A 14,586-nucleotide genomic window follows, 5' to 3' on the forward strand; every position below is an offset into this window, starting at 1 on the left:
ATGGTTGGAAACTTATTAACGAGAGAAGCAACCTGGAATTAAGGAGAAACTTCGTAACAGTAAGGACAATTAAGCAGTGGAACAGCTTGCCTTCAGAAATCGTGGGCGCTCCATCACTGGAGGTTTTTAAGAAGAGACTGGACAGTCACTTTTCTGAGACGGTATAAATTCTCCTGCTTGAGCAGGAGGCTGGACTAGAAGACCTCCAAGGTCCCTTCCAGCTCTATTCTATTCTATTTGGGCTGGTAGTTATGCTGTTCCAGAATAGGTAGGTAACTTACTCACTTCTCCTGGAATCTGTAGGCAACAGAATAAAACACTCCCTTCCCAAATACAGGTGGTCCTTCCTTGATTTATAATTCATTCATTGATTCATTGAGTGATCCTTTGAAGTTATAACTGCGCTGAAAAAGTGACTTATGACTATTTTTCACGCTTACAGCCATTGCAACATCCCGATGGTCACCTAATCAAAACTTGGATGCTTGGCAACTGGTTTGTATTTATGATGGTTGCAGTCTCCTTTTGTGATCTTCTGACAAGCAAGGTCAGTGGGGAAGCCAGATTCACTTAACAACCAGGTTAGTAACTTAACAACTGCAGTGACTCACTTGACAACTGTGGCAAGAAAGGTCCTAAAATGGGGCAGGGCTCCCTTAGCAACTGTCTTGCTTGCCACCAGAAATTTTTGGCTTAGTTGTGGTTGTAAATCGAGGACTCCCTGTAAATGGCTGAAGTTTATTTTTAACCAGGGTGACCAGGTACAAGCGTTTTAGTGTGTGTTGCTAGCACAAGCCCAACAATAGAGTAACAAAGAATAAAAGATTGTTCATCTTAATGAAGTCAAAGTCTGGAAACATGGATTATCTGCATTGCAATACGAGACTGAGTTCTGCCTATGGAATCTAACCTTCATTAACTTCTAAACAGTCTGAGCAAAGAAAGAAACAATGGGGGGGGGGGGGGAAGAGACAATGGAAGAAAATGAAGCTAACTGTAGAACAAAAGCAGCACCTAAAATAAATAAGAGGGGTCGTGATACATCTATTTATACTTTTACTGCATGTGGGCCTGGTATATTAGAGCAGTGACTTAAGAGCTATCCATCAGGGATGTTTTAGTTTCCTGCACTGGATCTGATCCCTAGCTACCACACATGAGACATTTAAAATACTTCATTATATAACTTCATTATATAATTTATCAGGATGATTCATGCTATTGTATCCAGCAAGTTCTCTGGATAGACTTTCAAATGTCCCCACTAAAATGACATCTCTGGGCCACCTGTACTGCAGTGAGGGATTCTTTTTTTTTTAACTTCACCTGTAAACCAGAGGAATGTATCTTCCTTTGCTGTGATGTCAACTGCATCCTTTATCTGTCCCACCAAAGCATCCATTTCCTTCAAGTATGTTCCATAGGGATCTTGGCAAGATGGATTCCAAGGTGCCTCAGACAAAACCAAAGGCACATGCATATGAGCCAGAGCAAGATATAGGAAGAAAGGGAGGCCCTTCTGGCTGGAAAATGAAACAAAATAAAGGTTTGCAACAGTTAATTATGTGGAGGACCAACATCTTTGCTCAGAATTATTACACCTACACCTATTACACCTACCATTATTAGTGGTAAACCAGTCTCACACAGTAACTGACTAAAATTCCAACAGTTGAACAGGTAGACTTTGATTTACAACCATTCTTTTCGTGATTGTTCAAAGTTACAGACATTGAAAAAAAGTGACTTATAACCGGTTTCCACACTTAAGAGCATTGTAACATCCTCATGGTCATGTGACCAATATGCAGGCATTTGTCAACCGGCCTGTATTTATTGACAGTTGCAGCGTCCTGTCTGATCACTATTTTATAATCTTCCCAGCTGGCTTCCAGCCAGCAAAGGCAATGGGGGAAACCAGGTTTCTCTAACAACTGCACGATTCATTTAACAACTTTGGTGATTTGGTTAACAAATGCGGCAAAGAAAGGTTGCAAAATCAGGTGCAATTCACTTGACAACCTGTCTTGCTTAGCAACATAAATTTTGAACTCAATTGTGGTCGTAAGTCGAAAACTGCCTCTACTTTTGTATTTTCTTTTCTTTGGCAAATCTCCTTTCCTACCCCAACTTTCATTTATCTCATTTCCTAAACCTGTTCATATCAGCTTCCCTAGCATGCATTTATTAATAAGGTGACCAAGTGACTCCGAGCAACTGTTACAATAATACAAATAAATATATTATAGATTTATAAAAGTCTAACTGTAAACTAGAGAGAAAGAAATTCTCACATTTTCCTCACAGGAAGAAATTATTGTTAATTCACATTTAATTAGAAGATACATTAAAGCAGATACGTGCAAAATTTTGGGAATCAAAGCTACATTTTCCTTTTATGTGATGGGGAACCATGGCTTGCAATGGAGCAGAAATAGGCAAAAACAAAATTGGATTAATGTTCTTTTTAATTAGAATTAAATGCAGTTAATGCCTTTATTCTCTCCGTATTTAATAATTTTCCTTTTGCTTCCATACTTGATAACTTCCTAATTGGCTGTTACAAAAATCTCTTGGCTATAAAAGTTGGATCAAAGGATGTTTATGACCATACATGACCTAACGAATACTGGGAAACCAAAGGCTGGAACTGATACTACTTTTTCCTGGGATGAGTGGAAAAACAGATTTCATTTTAACATTTTCTGGGATTCTTTTGTTTGCACTTTCTGTCCTCTGTTGTCATCTCATAGCTTTGAGAACCACTTTGCAATGTAAGTTGCAAACTATTGAGCAACTTATTATTTTTTTAAAAAAAAGCTGACAGGAATAATTTCCCCTTCTTGCACCGAAATTTGTCATCGCTTGAACTTTTCATTTCCCTAAAACAACACATAGGAACTGTTTTCTCAGCACCATTCCTGTTTGGTCTCTTTTGCAGGGGCTGAAACAAGAGTTGTACAATGTCACTTTTCTTCCCCAATCTTGTTAACTAAAAAGATTGATCCATACTTTGATCCAGAGAGCTTTGACCCACACTTTCATTTCTTTTTATTTTTTATTAGAATTTTAAATAGAATAAAAGTATAAAGAATGAAAGGAAAGCTTATAAAATAAAATAGAAAATACACTTATGAATTCCTCCTCTTTCTATCAAGTAGTTACCATCCTATTCCTTCCATTCCCTTCCTCCTTTTTTTATTCTTGAACCATACCTTGAGTTACCTTGAAGTAAGATGGGCAGCCTATACATTTTATAAATAAATACCGGCATTTCTATAATCCCACATCACATATAACTTCTGGAATTCACCTCACTGATTTCTATATCACCAGAGTTGAACTCTAGGAAAAAGTTTGGAAGACTTCCTAATGGCAACCTTTCTACAGTATACAATTAAAGCAAACACATTTTTAAAAACCAGTAAACACTAGTCACAGGCTCTTGCTCTGTTTTTTTTCCGCTTTCATCTAGACCAGGGGAGTCAAACTGGTGGCCCGCAGGCTGAATGCATCACACGCCCACCCCCAGTTTAGCGGAGAAAAAAAGTCACGATATGTCATGCGATGACATAACGCCGCAAGTTTGACATCCCTGATCTAGGCGGTACTATGTCCTTTCTACATAAAACATATAGATCAAGAAGTTTTTCTGGCAGTGGGCATCAAGGCAGTTTTGCACAATGCTGCAGTTGTAAAACAATGCATATAAATTTAGAATAAAAATGGCTGAAATTACACGAGAGCTCATAGAACAGGTATCTTGCAGGCTTTGATTATTTAAACTGTCTAAACTTTCCATTTTTATAAATGCATACATACATATTTTAAAATAGAGGTCAATGGGCCTTATCTAGCGGTTGCATCAGCAAAATGGTGCCTGATGTTAGCAGCTCCCAGGCAGAGAAGACGGAAGAAGCAGGAATTTACAAGAAATTTTATTCTTCCCTGCAAGATGTCTATCATACAGTTGTAGTACTATTACTCCATCTTGCAGAAATCCCCCAAGGTCTCATAATGTTGTAACTTTGTGGTCAAAAATTGAATAAGAAGTTGAATCACTGAGTTTTGAACGTTCCTCTATATTTATCGTTCCTGGGTTTTGCTACTAAGAGAAATAGTTGAACCATGTGGTCCATTCTTAATGCTCACTTACAAAGTTTTGGGTTACTGAAATGTATTAGAAAAAATGTTTACCTTGTAAAGGTTTATATTTAATTGCCAGGTCAGGAAATATTAATTAACTTGCACTGAAATGTTAACATTATCAATTGCTCCCCAGTTGACATCATTCTGTAAGACAGACAGGGATTGTTATATTTAAGAGCTTCAAAAGTATAAATCCTTCTTTCCTTCCTTTTCTTCTTAGAAGCAGAAGAAAAGGAAGTCTTAGCATGGTTAAATTTGGGAAAGGATATGAAGTGTGGGAAGCATAAGTGGGCTGGGAACAAAGCTGAGAAATCTTTTGAGGGAATAATTACGGAATAAAATTCTATTTCAAGCAGAGTTTATAATATTCTTTAAATATCTGCACCAATTCGAAAACTCAGCTACATTAAGAACGCTGCAGTTCTTGAGACACTGATGAGTTTAGAGCACCCACATCTACATACCTTATTTTTCATCAGAAACAACAGGGTTGCCAGGTGTCCACTATTTGAGCGGACAGTCCACCTTTTTCACATTATGTTCACTATTTTTTTTCACAAAATAGTGGACATTTTTTTTATTCAAAAGCTTTATGATGAAATGGTACGTAAGTTTTGCGAGTCAGAATTCCATAAAGTTTTGCGCCATGTTCCAACATGTTGGTTAAGTTTGTTTAAAGCGGTCAAAAGACCTCTTTTAAACTGGATACCTCTAAAATCGTATTTTATTTCTCTTGGATCTGATGAGTGCCATAAGGTTATCTGGAACCTTATTTCGGATCAGGAAAATGAACTCGCAAAGGACGATGAACCAACAATTTCAGAATTGTATTTATATTTCACACACTTCTTCATGTCAATAATGCAAGACACCCTACTGAAGCTGGAAAGCAAGAAAATTCTTGCATGTGATCTTCACATTATCATGTGTAAGCTGCATGATTCTTTGCAAAAAAATACGATGAGCAGTTTTTTGGAATGAAAGTTTTATTTGCCTTACGTAAAAAACATTTGCCTGAGAATGCCGTGCAAAAGTTCAAGAAAGAAGCCATCAACGTGTATCAAAGAGCCATTGCGTACCTAGAAAAGTGGTATAATTTCACCGATTCAGTATATGAGATGCTAAATTGTTTCAATCTAATTGATCACAATAACCCTCCAACTTTAGAAGAAATGACGAACATCTGGTTATTATCACCATGGCGAGAAGAACTTCCACCCAACACTCTCTTCGATGAAATTTCTGCCTTAGAAGAAGTTTATGTTCATCTGCAGGGCGATTCATCCCGTGATAAGTGGACGTACTTTTTCAAGAAAGAGCCAGCTCCGAGTTTACTGAAACTGTTCCAGTATTGTGCATCAATTCCGGTATCAAATGCAAACGTTGAACGAATTTTCAGCGTCATGGGAAATTTGAGGACTGACAAACGTAACCGACTGCTTGTACCATCAGTTCGAAGTGAACTTCGTATATTTTTTAATATTTCTCAACGTTGTACTGAAATTAAAGAATTATTCCTTAAACACAAAGAATTGATCAAAGCTGCGCAGTCAAATAAAAAATACACACGACAGCAAAGTAAAATGTAATTTAATATTTTACATATTATTATAATATATTTGATGTTTTGAATTTTAAGTAAAGTTTTGAAGTGATTATTTTAATACGTGTTAAAATGTTTGTAAGAAAATATATAATTTAATTGTAAATTTTTTTAAAAATTTTTTACTACTTAACCCTCCCCCCGCTTGTCCGCTTTTTTTTGGAAGCAGAGCTGGCAACCCTAATTAAGAGGGTTTATTAATGCAATCTATTTACTTTGAGCACAGATTACAGTCACTGCCCGCTTCAATTAAGAGCAGTGGCTCTTTCTTTCTTTCTTTCTTTCTTTCTTTCTTTCTTTCTTTCTTTCTTTCTTTCTTTCTTTCTTTCTTTCTTTCTTTCTTTTTCCTTCCTTCCTTCCTTCCTTCCTTCCTTTTATATAACCACTGATCTTTCAACCAACTCTGGGCAGCTCCAATCAAAAATTAACCTCAAGACTGAGACATTTTCCACAGACACTAGCAATTTAGAGTTACTCATCAGAATACATGAGCTGACAAAGGATTAAGAGAAATAAACTATTTTATTACAAGGCTTGCTTGTTTTGGAAGTGCAACTTGCTCACTTCTTGACTAATGCCACAATTGAGCCCAATTTTTTTGTTGCTAATTGAGAAAGTTAAGAGAATTTTGCCCCATATTACAATCTTTCTTGGTAGTTGTTAAATGAATCACTGCAGTTGTTAAATTAGTGATATAGAGATTAAGTGAATCTGATTTCCCCACTGACTTTGCTTGTCAGAAGTTTGCAAAAGGTTACAGTGCAATTGTCATAAATATGAGTCAGTTGTCAAGCACCTGAATTTTGATCACATGACCCTGGGGTTGCTGTAATGCTCATAAGTGAAAAATGGTCGTAAGTCACCTTTTCAAGGCCGTTGTGTCTTTGAACGGTCACTAAATGAACTGTTGTAAGTCGAGAACTACCTGTACTGTTTACTTATAAGATGATAGGTAAGTTTACAGTTTGATCTTAAATGTCACAGTTGTTATTTTATTTTTTTCTCTCCAGGTGTGCAGTGGCATCTGTGAAAGAGGGGCCAAAGATCAAAAAAGGCAAGATGGCAGGAAGTTCCTTTTACACAGAGAGCAAGGCCAATACAATACAATTGCAATACCAATTTCACCATTTTGTCTGTTTTTATTCCTCCCACAGACAACGCTACCAGCGTGACTCTCCGGCTAAAAGAATTACTGTTCTTGAAACTTAGCAATTTCTGAATTACTAATCCTGAATTAAATCTAAGTGCACCAGTTTTTTTCCTCAGGGTTAATTGAGAAAGATTCTTGATTTTTGTCCAGGTGCAATTTTGTGAGCTACTTTTCTCACACACTGTGTCAAACTCCCCTTTGCTCACATCTCTCTAGATCCTTAATGCCCACTAAAACTCAGAACTGCTAGATGTTTGCTCACTTCTTGTGCAATTCCATTAATTGATTAATCAATAAACTCAGGAAAAACAAAGAATGGGAAAACCTCTCTGAAAAACGGTCCAGCGCTAGAAAAGGTGGAAGGAAAGAGAAGAAAATTATGACCAATAGCAAGGTGGATGGACTCCACAGTTTCAGTGCTGATGGGTGCACCATTAGAAGACCCAGGTTATGGACACATCATCATGGAGGAAATCTATGTAGTTACTACTCAGAGTCAAAAATGACTTGATGGCACATATTCAATCAATCAAAACAAAGAATGGATTGACAAGATGTACAAAACTCCCTCATTTCAGATTATATTTCTCTCTCAGGAAATGGCTTCTCCCTAGATTTCCACATGGAATGGTTTACTTCTCCCTATTATTTAGCAAATGACATTATTTTCTATCCTGCACTAATTCACAGCTGACTTGATATGCAAAGCAATTTCTTTCAATAATATAATAAATAACTTGCATTAAAATTACAACTGTTATATCAACCTTCACATATTTTCCAGGAAAGAAGAGGATCTGGAAAGAATGGAAGATAAAAGAAATTCTTTCTGACACATCAGAAAAGAACTTTGAGGCATCTTAAATGTTAGATTTATTATAGTGAATAAATGTTTGTAGACAAAAAGGTTCCTCATCTGCCTCCAGTATTGTGCAGAAAAAAGATTGAATGTGTGTGTGTGTGTTTACATACAAAGAGATATGATTCATGAGCAACAGAATTTAATTTCTTAACAAATCCTATATTGAGTATTTTGTAACAAAATATTTTTGATCAAGAATGTCTGCTTTAAAACCAGTGTAACAATATCTCCTGAGATACTCAAAATATTTTCATTGGTTTTAGATACTGGAATTTCTGATGTCAAATTTTTCCATGTATTCTTTGTATGCGGACTAACCAACCTTTCCAATTAAAAGTAGAGTGGGGAATTGTTATTGTAAAAATTGTTAATATTTACTGTACTGGAAGCTCAATAGTGCAAGAATGTCACTGTTATGCTCATGACTGCTATGTCAAGACTACCATTGAGAAATAAACATTGCATTCTGATCTCTCCTCTTGTATTGCTATCTATTTCATCATTCTCCCTGAAAAAATGGCTATGCATAGAAAGACATGGAACAAAAAGATTTAGCTGATACCGTTTTCTTAATTCCAGTCTTATGAGGACAAAGGACTAGGGTGGCTACTTTCCACTTCTAAAGAAAGCAATGTAATATCAAAGGAGAGAGCTTTTACGAGGAATTTTAGATCTTCATGGAGAGCCCTCAAGAAAAGCACTTCTGCCTAGGGCTTTGCAAATCCTTTAAGAGCTCCTTCCCAACATGCAAGAATGCACACAAAGCACCTTGCGTAGAACCATTAAAGGAGCTATATATTGTTTTCCAGCCTGTATGGCTGCCACATTAACTGAATTCAGCTGCCTCCACATACTGTCTCACTAAAAAAACACGAAGGAAATTGACTGTGCACAGACATGTATGCAAAAACACAGAAACAGTTTATGAAGCAGTTGTGCAAACCTGGATAAAGATCTGCTCAGAGGTAATCTTTGCTTAATAACCTTAATTTGGATCAGCAACTCTGCCGCTAAGTGAAGTGGTTGCTAAGTGAGAAATCATGTGACTGTGATTGTGCTTTCCAGTTAGAAAGAGACAAGACAACACAGTTTCACACTTCATCTTTTGTTTGCCTTCTAACCACTTCCCTTGTCCTTTGGAATGTTCAAGTGTCTGCTTGTTGTTTTGTACACATTGAACAGAATGCAACTGTATCACAGCCCAGGACTAGGAGCTGTGGAAAGGCTATGCTGTCCACTCTCTTGAGATCCCTTTCTTTCCAATCTCCCTGTTCTGTGAAGGAAGATGAGAAAAAAAGAAGTGATTTCTGTAGGCAACTTTTTTTTTTGCCTGACCCTTTCCTGCTGCTGGCATAATCACACTGCTTTCAAAGTATAGAAGAGCAAATAGCTTACTCTCTTGCAAACCCCTCTTCAATCTCTGCTCTGTAAGAGGTGAAAAAAAAAAAACCCTTCAGGTCAGACATAGGACAATGCATATTGACTGTAATGGTGATTGCATGCAGCGGTGGGTTTCACATATTTTTTACCACCGGTTCACTGTCTGCGCGCATGCTCGCTTCGCTTGCCTTGCACCTGGCCTCCCATGCATGCACCCAGCTTTCCGTGCATGCGCCCAGTCTCAAAAACGTGGCTAAATAGGATGGCATTACATCGGGGCAGGTAGGCGGGCCCACTCACAGTCACTGCTACTGGTTTGCCCGAATCAGTCTGAACCAGCTGAATACCATCTCTGGACTTCGTTCATGCTCACTAAAGGCCTGGGAGAAAAGCTTCCAGGGGCCTGATAAATGACATTGTTTAATCAAAGGAACTCAAAGCACGCTAACCCTACCACATCAAATTGGCTGGGCAAATATTGGAGGAGATACGCAGTCCCTCAAGTAACCAAGCACTATGCCCTATTCTCCTCATTAAAATGTCAGCATTTAATAAAGGGGATAGTGCATCGTACAAAGAATACTATTTAAAATTATTTCAGCATTCCAATACAGTAGATGCTCAGTAAGGAGAAAGGTGTGTTGCCAGGAAGATCAAATAAAACAAAGGATGATATTATAGAGACTAGTTTATTTTTCATAGCCAGATAACATGTGCTATTTTCTTGTTTTCAGCTTGATTTATTTCCTCAGAGAAGTCTTGTTCTTCTTCAGGGCTTTCCAAAAGAAAAGGGAGGGAACAACAGCTGCAAAATGGGACAAGAAATACAGCCTGTATGCATGAGTGTGTTTGCGTAATTTAATATATGATATTCTAATGGACTTTAAAAATAAACAAATACAAGTTTGCATCAACATTTCCAAGATGACACAGAACAATCTTCATTAAATGTATCTTTACAACAAGCTGCTAAACTAATCTTTTAAAATTATTTTTATTGCTATAATATAGAAAGAGAAAAAAAGAAAAAATAACAAAATACAAAACATAGAGTTTCCTTTCCTGTGCATTTGTTTCTCTGTGTATGAGTGTGTGTACCCATATACAATATTTGCACAACATATACCAAAACAGAAAGCAAAGGAAAAAAAATCCCAATGAAACTAAATATAGAAATAAATACACATAAATTACAATAATTGCATAAAAGTGAATGAATTAAAGCTTCCCATACTTAAAAACAGACTCACTGTTTTTAAGAGAACTTCCTAGGAATATTGGAATGAGAGACCAATAAATTTGCCTTAGTTGATTACCACATAAAAAAAGAAAACAGTGATTCTTCTAAATAGAAAGACGATGTTATAGTAGGATTTGTTTTACTGTTATTTAGATATTTGGTCGCCACTTGTAATTGCAACTGAGAAAGATATTGGTTATGGGGACACTCAATGATATATGAAGTTGGAAGTTTTATCTATTACTCCAATTTGGGAATCTTTTCTCTTTTATCTGTGGCAACTAATAACTGTCTCTTTTCCTCTACTACCATGAACATTCCAAGTTGATAGTAATAATAAAAGAAATCTCCCACATAGATCTCAAGAATTCACAATTTGTTCAAAGCTAAGAACAAAAAGGATCAAGAAAAATGAAAATAAATGTAAGCGTATAAAGTTGTTTTTAAGATATCAGCTTGTCCACTCAAATGAATTTTCTCCTGGATTAGTTTCAGCTGCTTGCATAAGAGATAAACCAGTTCGATCCAGTCCTAATACCCAATTAAAGATAACCTCTGAGATTCATTAAAAAGGAAATCTTTTTCATTAACCCCAGTAAAGTGTGCAGTGCCTTGATCTTCTATGAGTACAAATTGTGCCGAAATACAAAACTAAAATAATAATAGTAAAATCAGCCAGAAACTTTCAAAGGTTCATTGGCAGCTTTCCAGGTTTTTGAAGTTGTTATGTGAAAATGTCTTGGATACATAATCCAATTCTAGCAGAGTCCTGTTGACTGATTTTTTTTAATGTGCTGTGCAGATGTTTGCATATAACAAACAGGATTTCAGCATAAATATAGCACCTGTATGCAACTCCTGATAGTAATCCTGAAGAAATATGTAGCTGCTTTAAAATTGCAGACGTACGCTGATTTGCATTTCCATATACTCTGAAGCACATTTTTTGGAATCAGATCAAAGTTCTGTACTAAAGAAACAACCAGAACTTCAGTTCTACTGAAGTTAAAATAAAATAGCCTTCTGCACCAACTTTCTGTTACTACCTCTGATAAGACTGAAACTTGAATTCTGCATATTAACAAGGCAAGCTTAGTGCCAAAGTACGTCAGTATTTTTTTTTTTTTTAGTATGTAGGAATTTAGCAGACTAAGGAAGATACTCAGAGATGATTCACACCCTGGTCAGTGTCAGTGTAATTAGACTTAACATAGCTTAACATAGCTTGGAACTTGGAAGTTGCAGGACCACCTCTTCCAACCTAAATGAACCCAACCTACTACAGGTAGACCTCACCTACCAATTGCCCTGTTCATCAACTATTCAAAGTTACAATGGTGTTGAAAAATAACTTTACAATCATCGCCATCATTTATAACCTTCACAGCATCCCTGTTACACATTTTTTTTCTTTTTTCCCTCTTTGCAGAGCAGAGAGATTGGAGAAAAAGTGATTATAAGAGAGTACACAGGCACACAATAGAGGAAAAAAGTATGGTAAACTGGTTTAACTGCTGCAAACAAGAAGGCACTACAGAGAGTGATCAATTCGGCACAAGAAACCATTGGTTGCCCTCTAACACCACTGGATGACATCGCCAGGTCTCGCTGCTTTAGCAGACTAAGGAAGATTCTCAGAGATGATTCACACCCTGGTCAGTGTCTCTTGCACTTCTACCATCGGGCAGAAGACATCGATGCATAGCCAGCCAAACAAATAGGTATAAAAATAGTTTCTATCCTTGGGCTATCAGACTCTTAAACACAACCACAATCACTCAATGCACATGTGGAAACATATGACTAGTTTTTCTTTTTCTTTCTTTTTCTCCCCCCGACCCCAATTACTTGCATAGGGATTATTCTTTATACTATTTATGTTCTTTGTATTTTTTGTTATGGAATGCACCAGTGAGGCTAAAACCAATTTCGTTGTATATATGATGTACAATGACAATAAAGGCTATGCTATACTAACAGAATCACTTAGAATCTCTATGTAACCAAGATTCTCAAGTTAACCAGCTATGCAAAGGGCTCGCATCTTGGGCGTCCTCCTGGACTCACGGCTGTCTTTGGAAGATCATATGACAGGCGTGGCCAGGGGGACTTTTTATCAGGTTCCCCTGATCTCCCAGTTGCATCCCTTTCTGGATCGGGATGCCCTGCGCACAATCACTCACGCCCTCGTCACTTCCCGGCTGGACTATTGTAATGCTCTCTACATGGGGCTCCCCTTGAGGAGCACCCGGAGGCTCCAGCTGATCCAGAATGCAGCCGTGTGAGTAATAATGGGGGCGTCTCGTCGCTCCCATGTAACACCCTTCTTGCGCGAGTTGCACTGGCTCCCGGTGGTCTTCCGGGTGCGCTTCAAGGTGTTGGTTACCATCTTTAAAGCACTCCATGGCTTAGGACTTGGTTATCTACAGGACTGCATTCTGCCACCGATTGCCTCCCACCGACCAATACGCTCCCACAAAGAGGGCCTCCTCAGGGTGCCGTCGGCCAAACAATGTAGGCTGGCGACCCCCAGGGGGAGAGCCTTCTCTGTGGGGCCCCCGGCCCTATGGAACGAACTGCCCCCGGACATACGAAGGATCGACCTCCCGGCCTTCCGTCGTGCTCTGAAGACCCTATTATTCCAGCAAGCTGGTCTGACGGGATAAAGGATTTTAAATTGGGTTTTGATAGGGGTTTTAAAATGATTTTAGTTGGGTGTTTTAAATTTGGCCAATGATTGAATTATTTTATTTTATTTTATTTTTTTATTTATTGAATTTATATACCGCCCTACTCCCGAAGGACTCAGGGCGGTGAACAGCCAAAAGATAAAATACATATAATACAAATGTTAAAAAATCATTAAAATACAATTAAATAATTTGGCCCAGAAAACAAAATTTAAAAACCCCAAATTTTATAAGACAAATTTAAAATTTAAAAAATTTAAAATCAATTTAAAAAAGAGGTTAGGCCAGGCCGGCCTGCTGGAATAGGAATGTTTTGAGGGCACGGTGGAAAGCACGCAGATCAGTAATCCTCCATATCTCTGGGGGGAGCTCGTTCCAGATGGCGGGTGCTCCCACAGAGAAGGCTCTCCCCCTGGGGGCCGCCAGTCGACACTGTTTGACTGACGGCACCCTAAGAAGCCCCTCTCTATGGGAGCGTACTGGTCAGTGAGAGTCTACTGGTGGCAGAAGGCGGTCTCGTAGATACCCCGGTCCTAGGCCATGGAGCGCTCTAAATGTGGTAACCAAAACCTTGAAGTGCACCCGGAAGACCACCGGGAACCAGTGCAGCTCGCACAGGAGGGGGGTCACATGGGAGCGCCACGTCGCTCCCATAACCACCCGCGCGGCCACATTCTGGACCAGCTGGAGCCTCCGCGTGCTCCTCAAGGGGAGCCCCATGTAGAAAGCATTACAGTAGTCCAGGCGGGAAGTGACGAGGGCATGAGTGACCGTACGTAACGAGTCCAAATCCAGAAAGGGACGCAACTGGTGAATCAGGCGAACCTGATAAAAAGTCCTCCTGGCCACAGCCGTCAAATGCTCTTCTAAAGACAGCCGTGAGTCCAGAGGACACCCAAGTTGCGAGCCCTATCCGTGGGGGCCAATGACTCGCCCCCAATAGTCAGTGATGGCACCAACTGACTATATCGGGATGTCGGAAACCACAGCCACTCGGTCTTGGATGGGTTGAGCCTGAGTCTATTTCTCCCCATCCATTTTAATTAAGTTTTTAAATTTTTGTTGTATATTGTTTTTACCATGGCTGTTCACCGCCCTGAATCCTTCGGGAGAAGGGCGGTATATAAATATAATATAATAAACTAAACTAAACTAAAGTATAAAATATTATAATAAGAATCACATGATTTGGTAAGATTGAACAAACATGATGCAGTTCTGAAGACACCCATTCATAAAGTCTGTAAAGCTCCAAGCATTTCTTAGAAGTTCTGGGTTTTTCGGTCCTTCATAAATATAGATTGTTTGTACTGATTGAATTGTAATAGTATAACATATTCTGGCATGTTATTCTGTTTATAATTATTTATGTAAAAAGGACTTTATTTATAAAGTCCGTTTTTAGGACGTGATTTCAAATCAATTATTTTTAGTACTGTTGTTTTACCATCCTTATTTATCAATATTCTCTAAATATACACATGATTTCCATCCCAGTCAGTTCATTTTGTT

The 14,586-nt window shown here is 38.2% G+C and overlaps 1 protein-coding gene across 4 annotated transcripts in view; it reads right to left on the bottom strand.

The window, feature by feature from the left end:
• The window catches only part of ARSG (arylsulfatase G), a 127,664-nt gene that overhangs the window by 34,942 nt on the left and 78,136 nt on the right, over positions 1–14,586 (bottom strand). For all 4 annotated transcript variants that reach the window (XM_070937724.1, XM_070937727.1, XM_070937725.1 and 1 more), the window contains one exon: positions 1,327–1,523. In XM_070937724.1, the coding sequence (XP_070793825.1) occupies positions 1,327–1,523 (197 nt within the window). The remainder of the gene's footprint in view (positions 1–1,326; positions 1,524–14,586) is intronic.

Source organism: Pituophis catenifer, unplaced genomic scaffold (assembly GCF_029215685.1).
Source record: "Pituophis catenifer annectens isolate HBS135680 unplaced genomic scaffold, rPitCat1.0.hap2 SCAF_2, whole genome shotgun sequence".
Lineage (NCBI taxonomy): Eukaryota > Metazoa > Chordata > Lepidosauria > Squamata > Colubridae > Pituophis > Pituophis catenifer.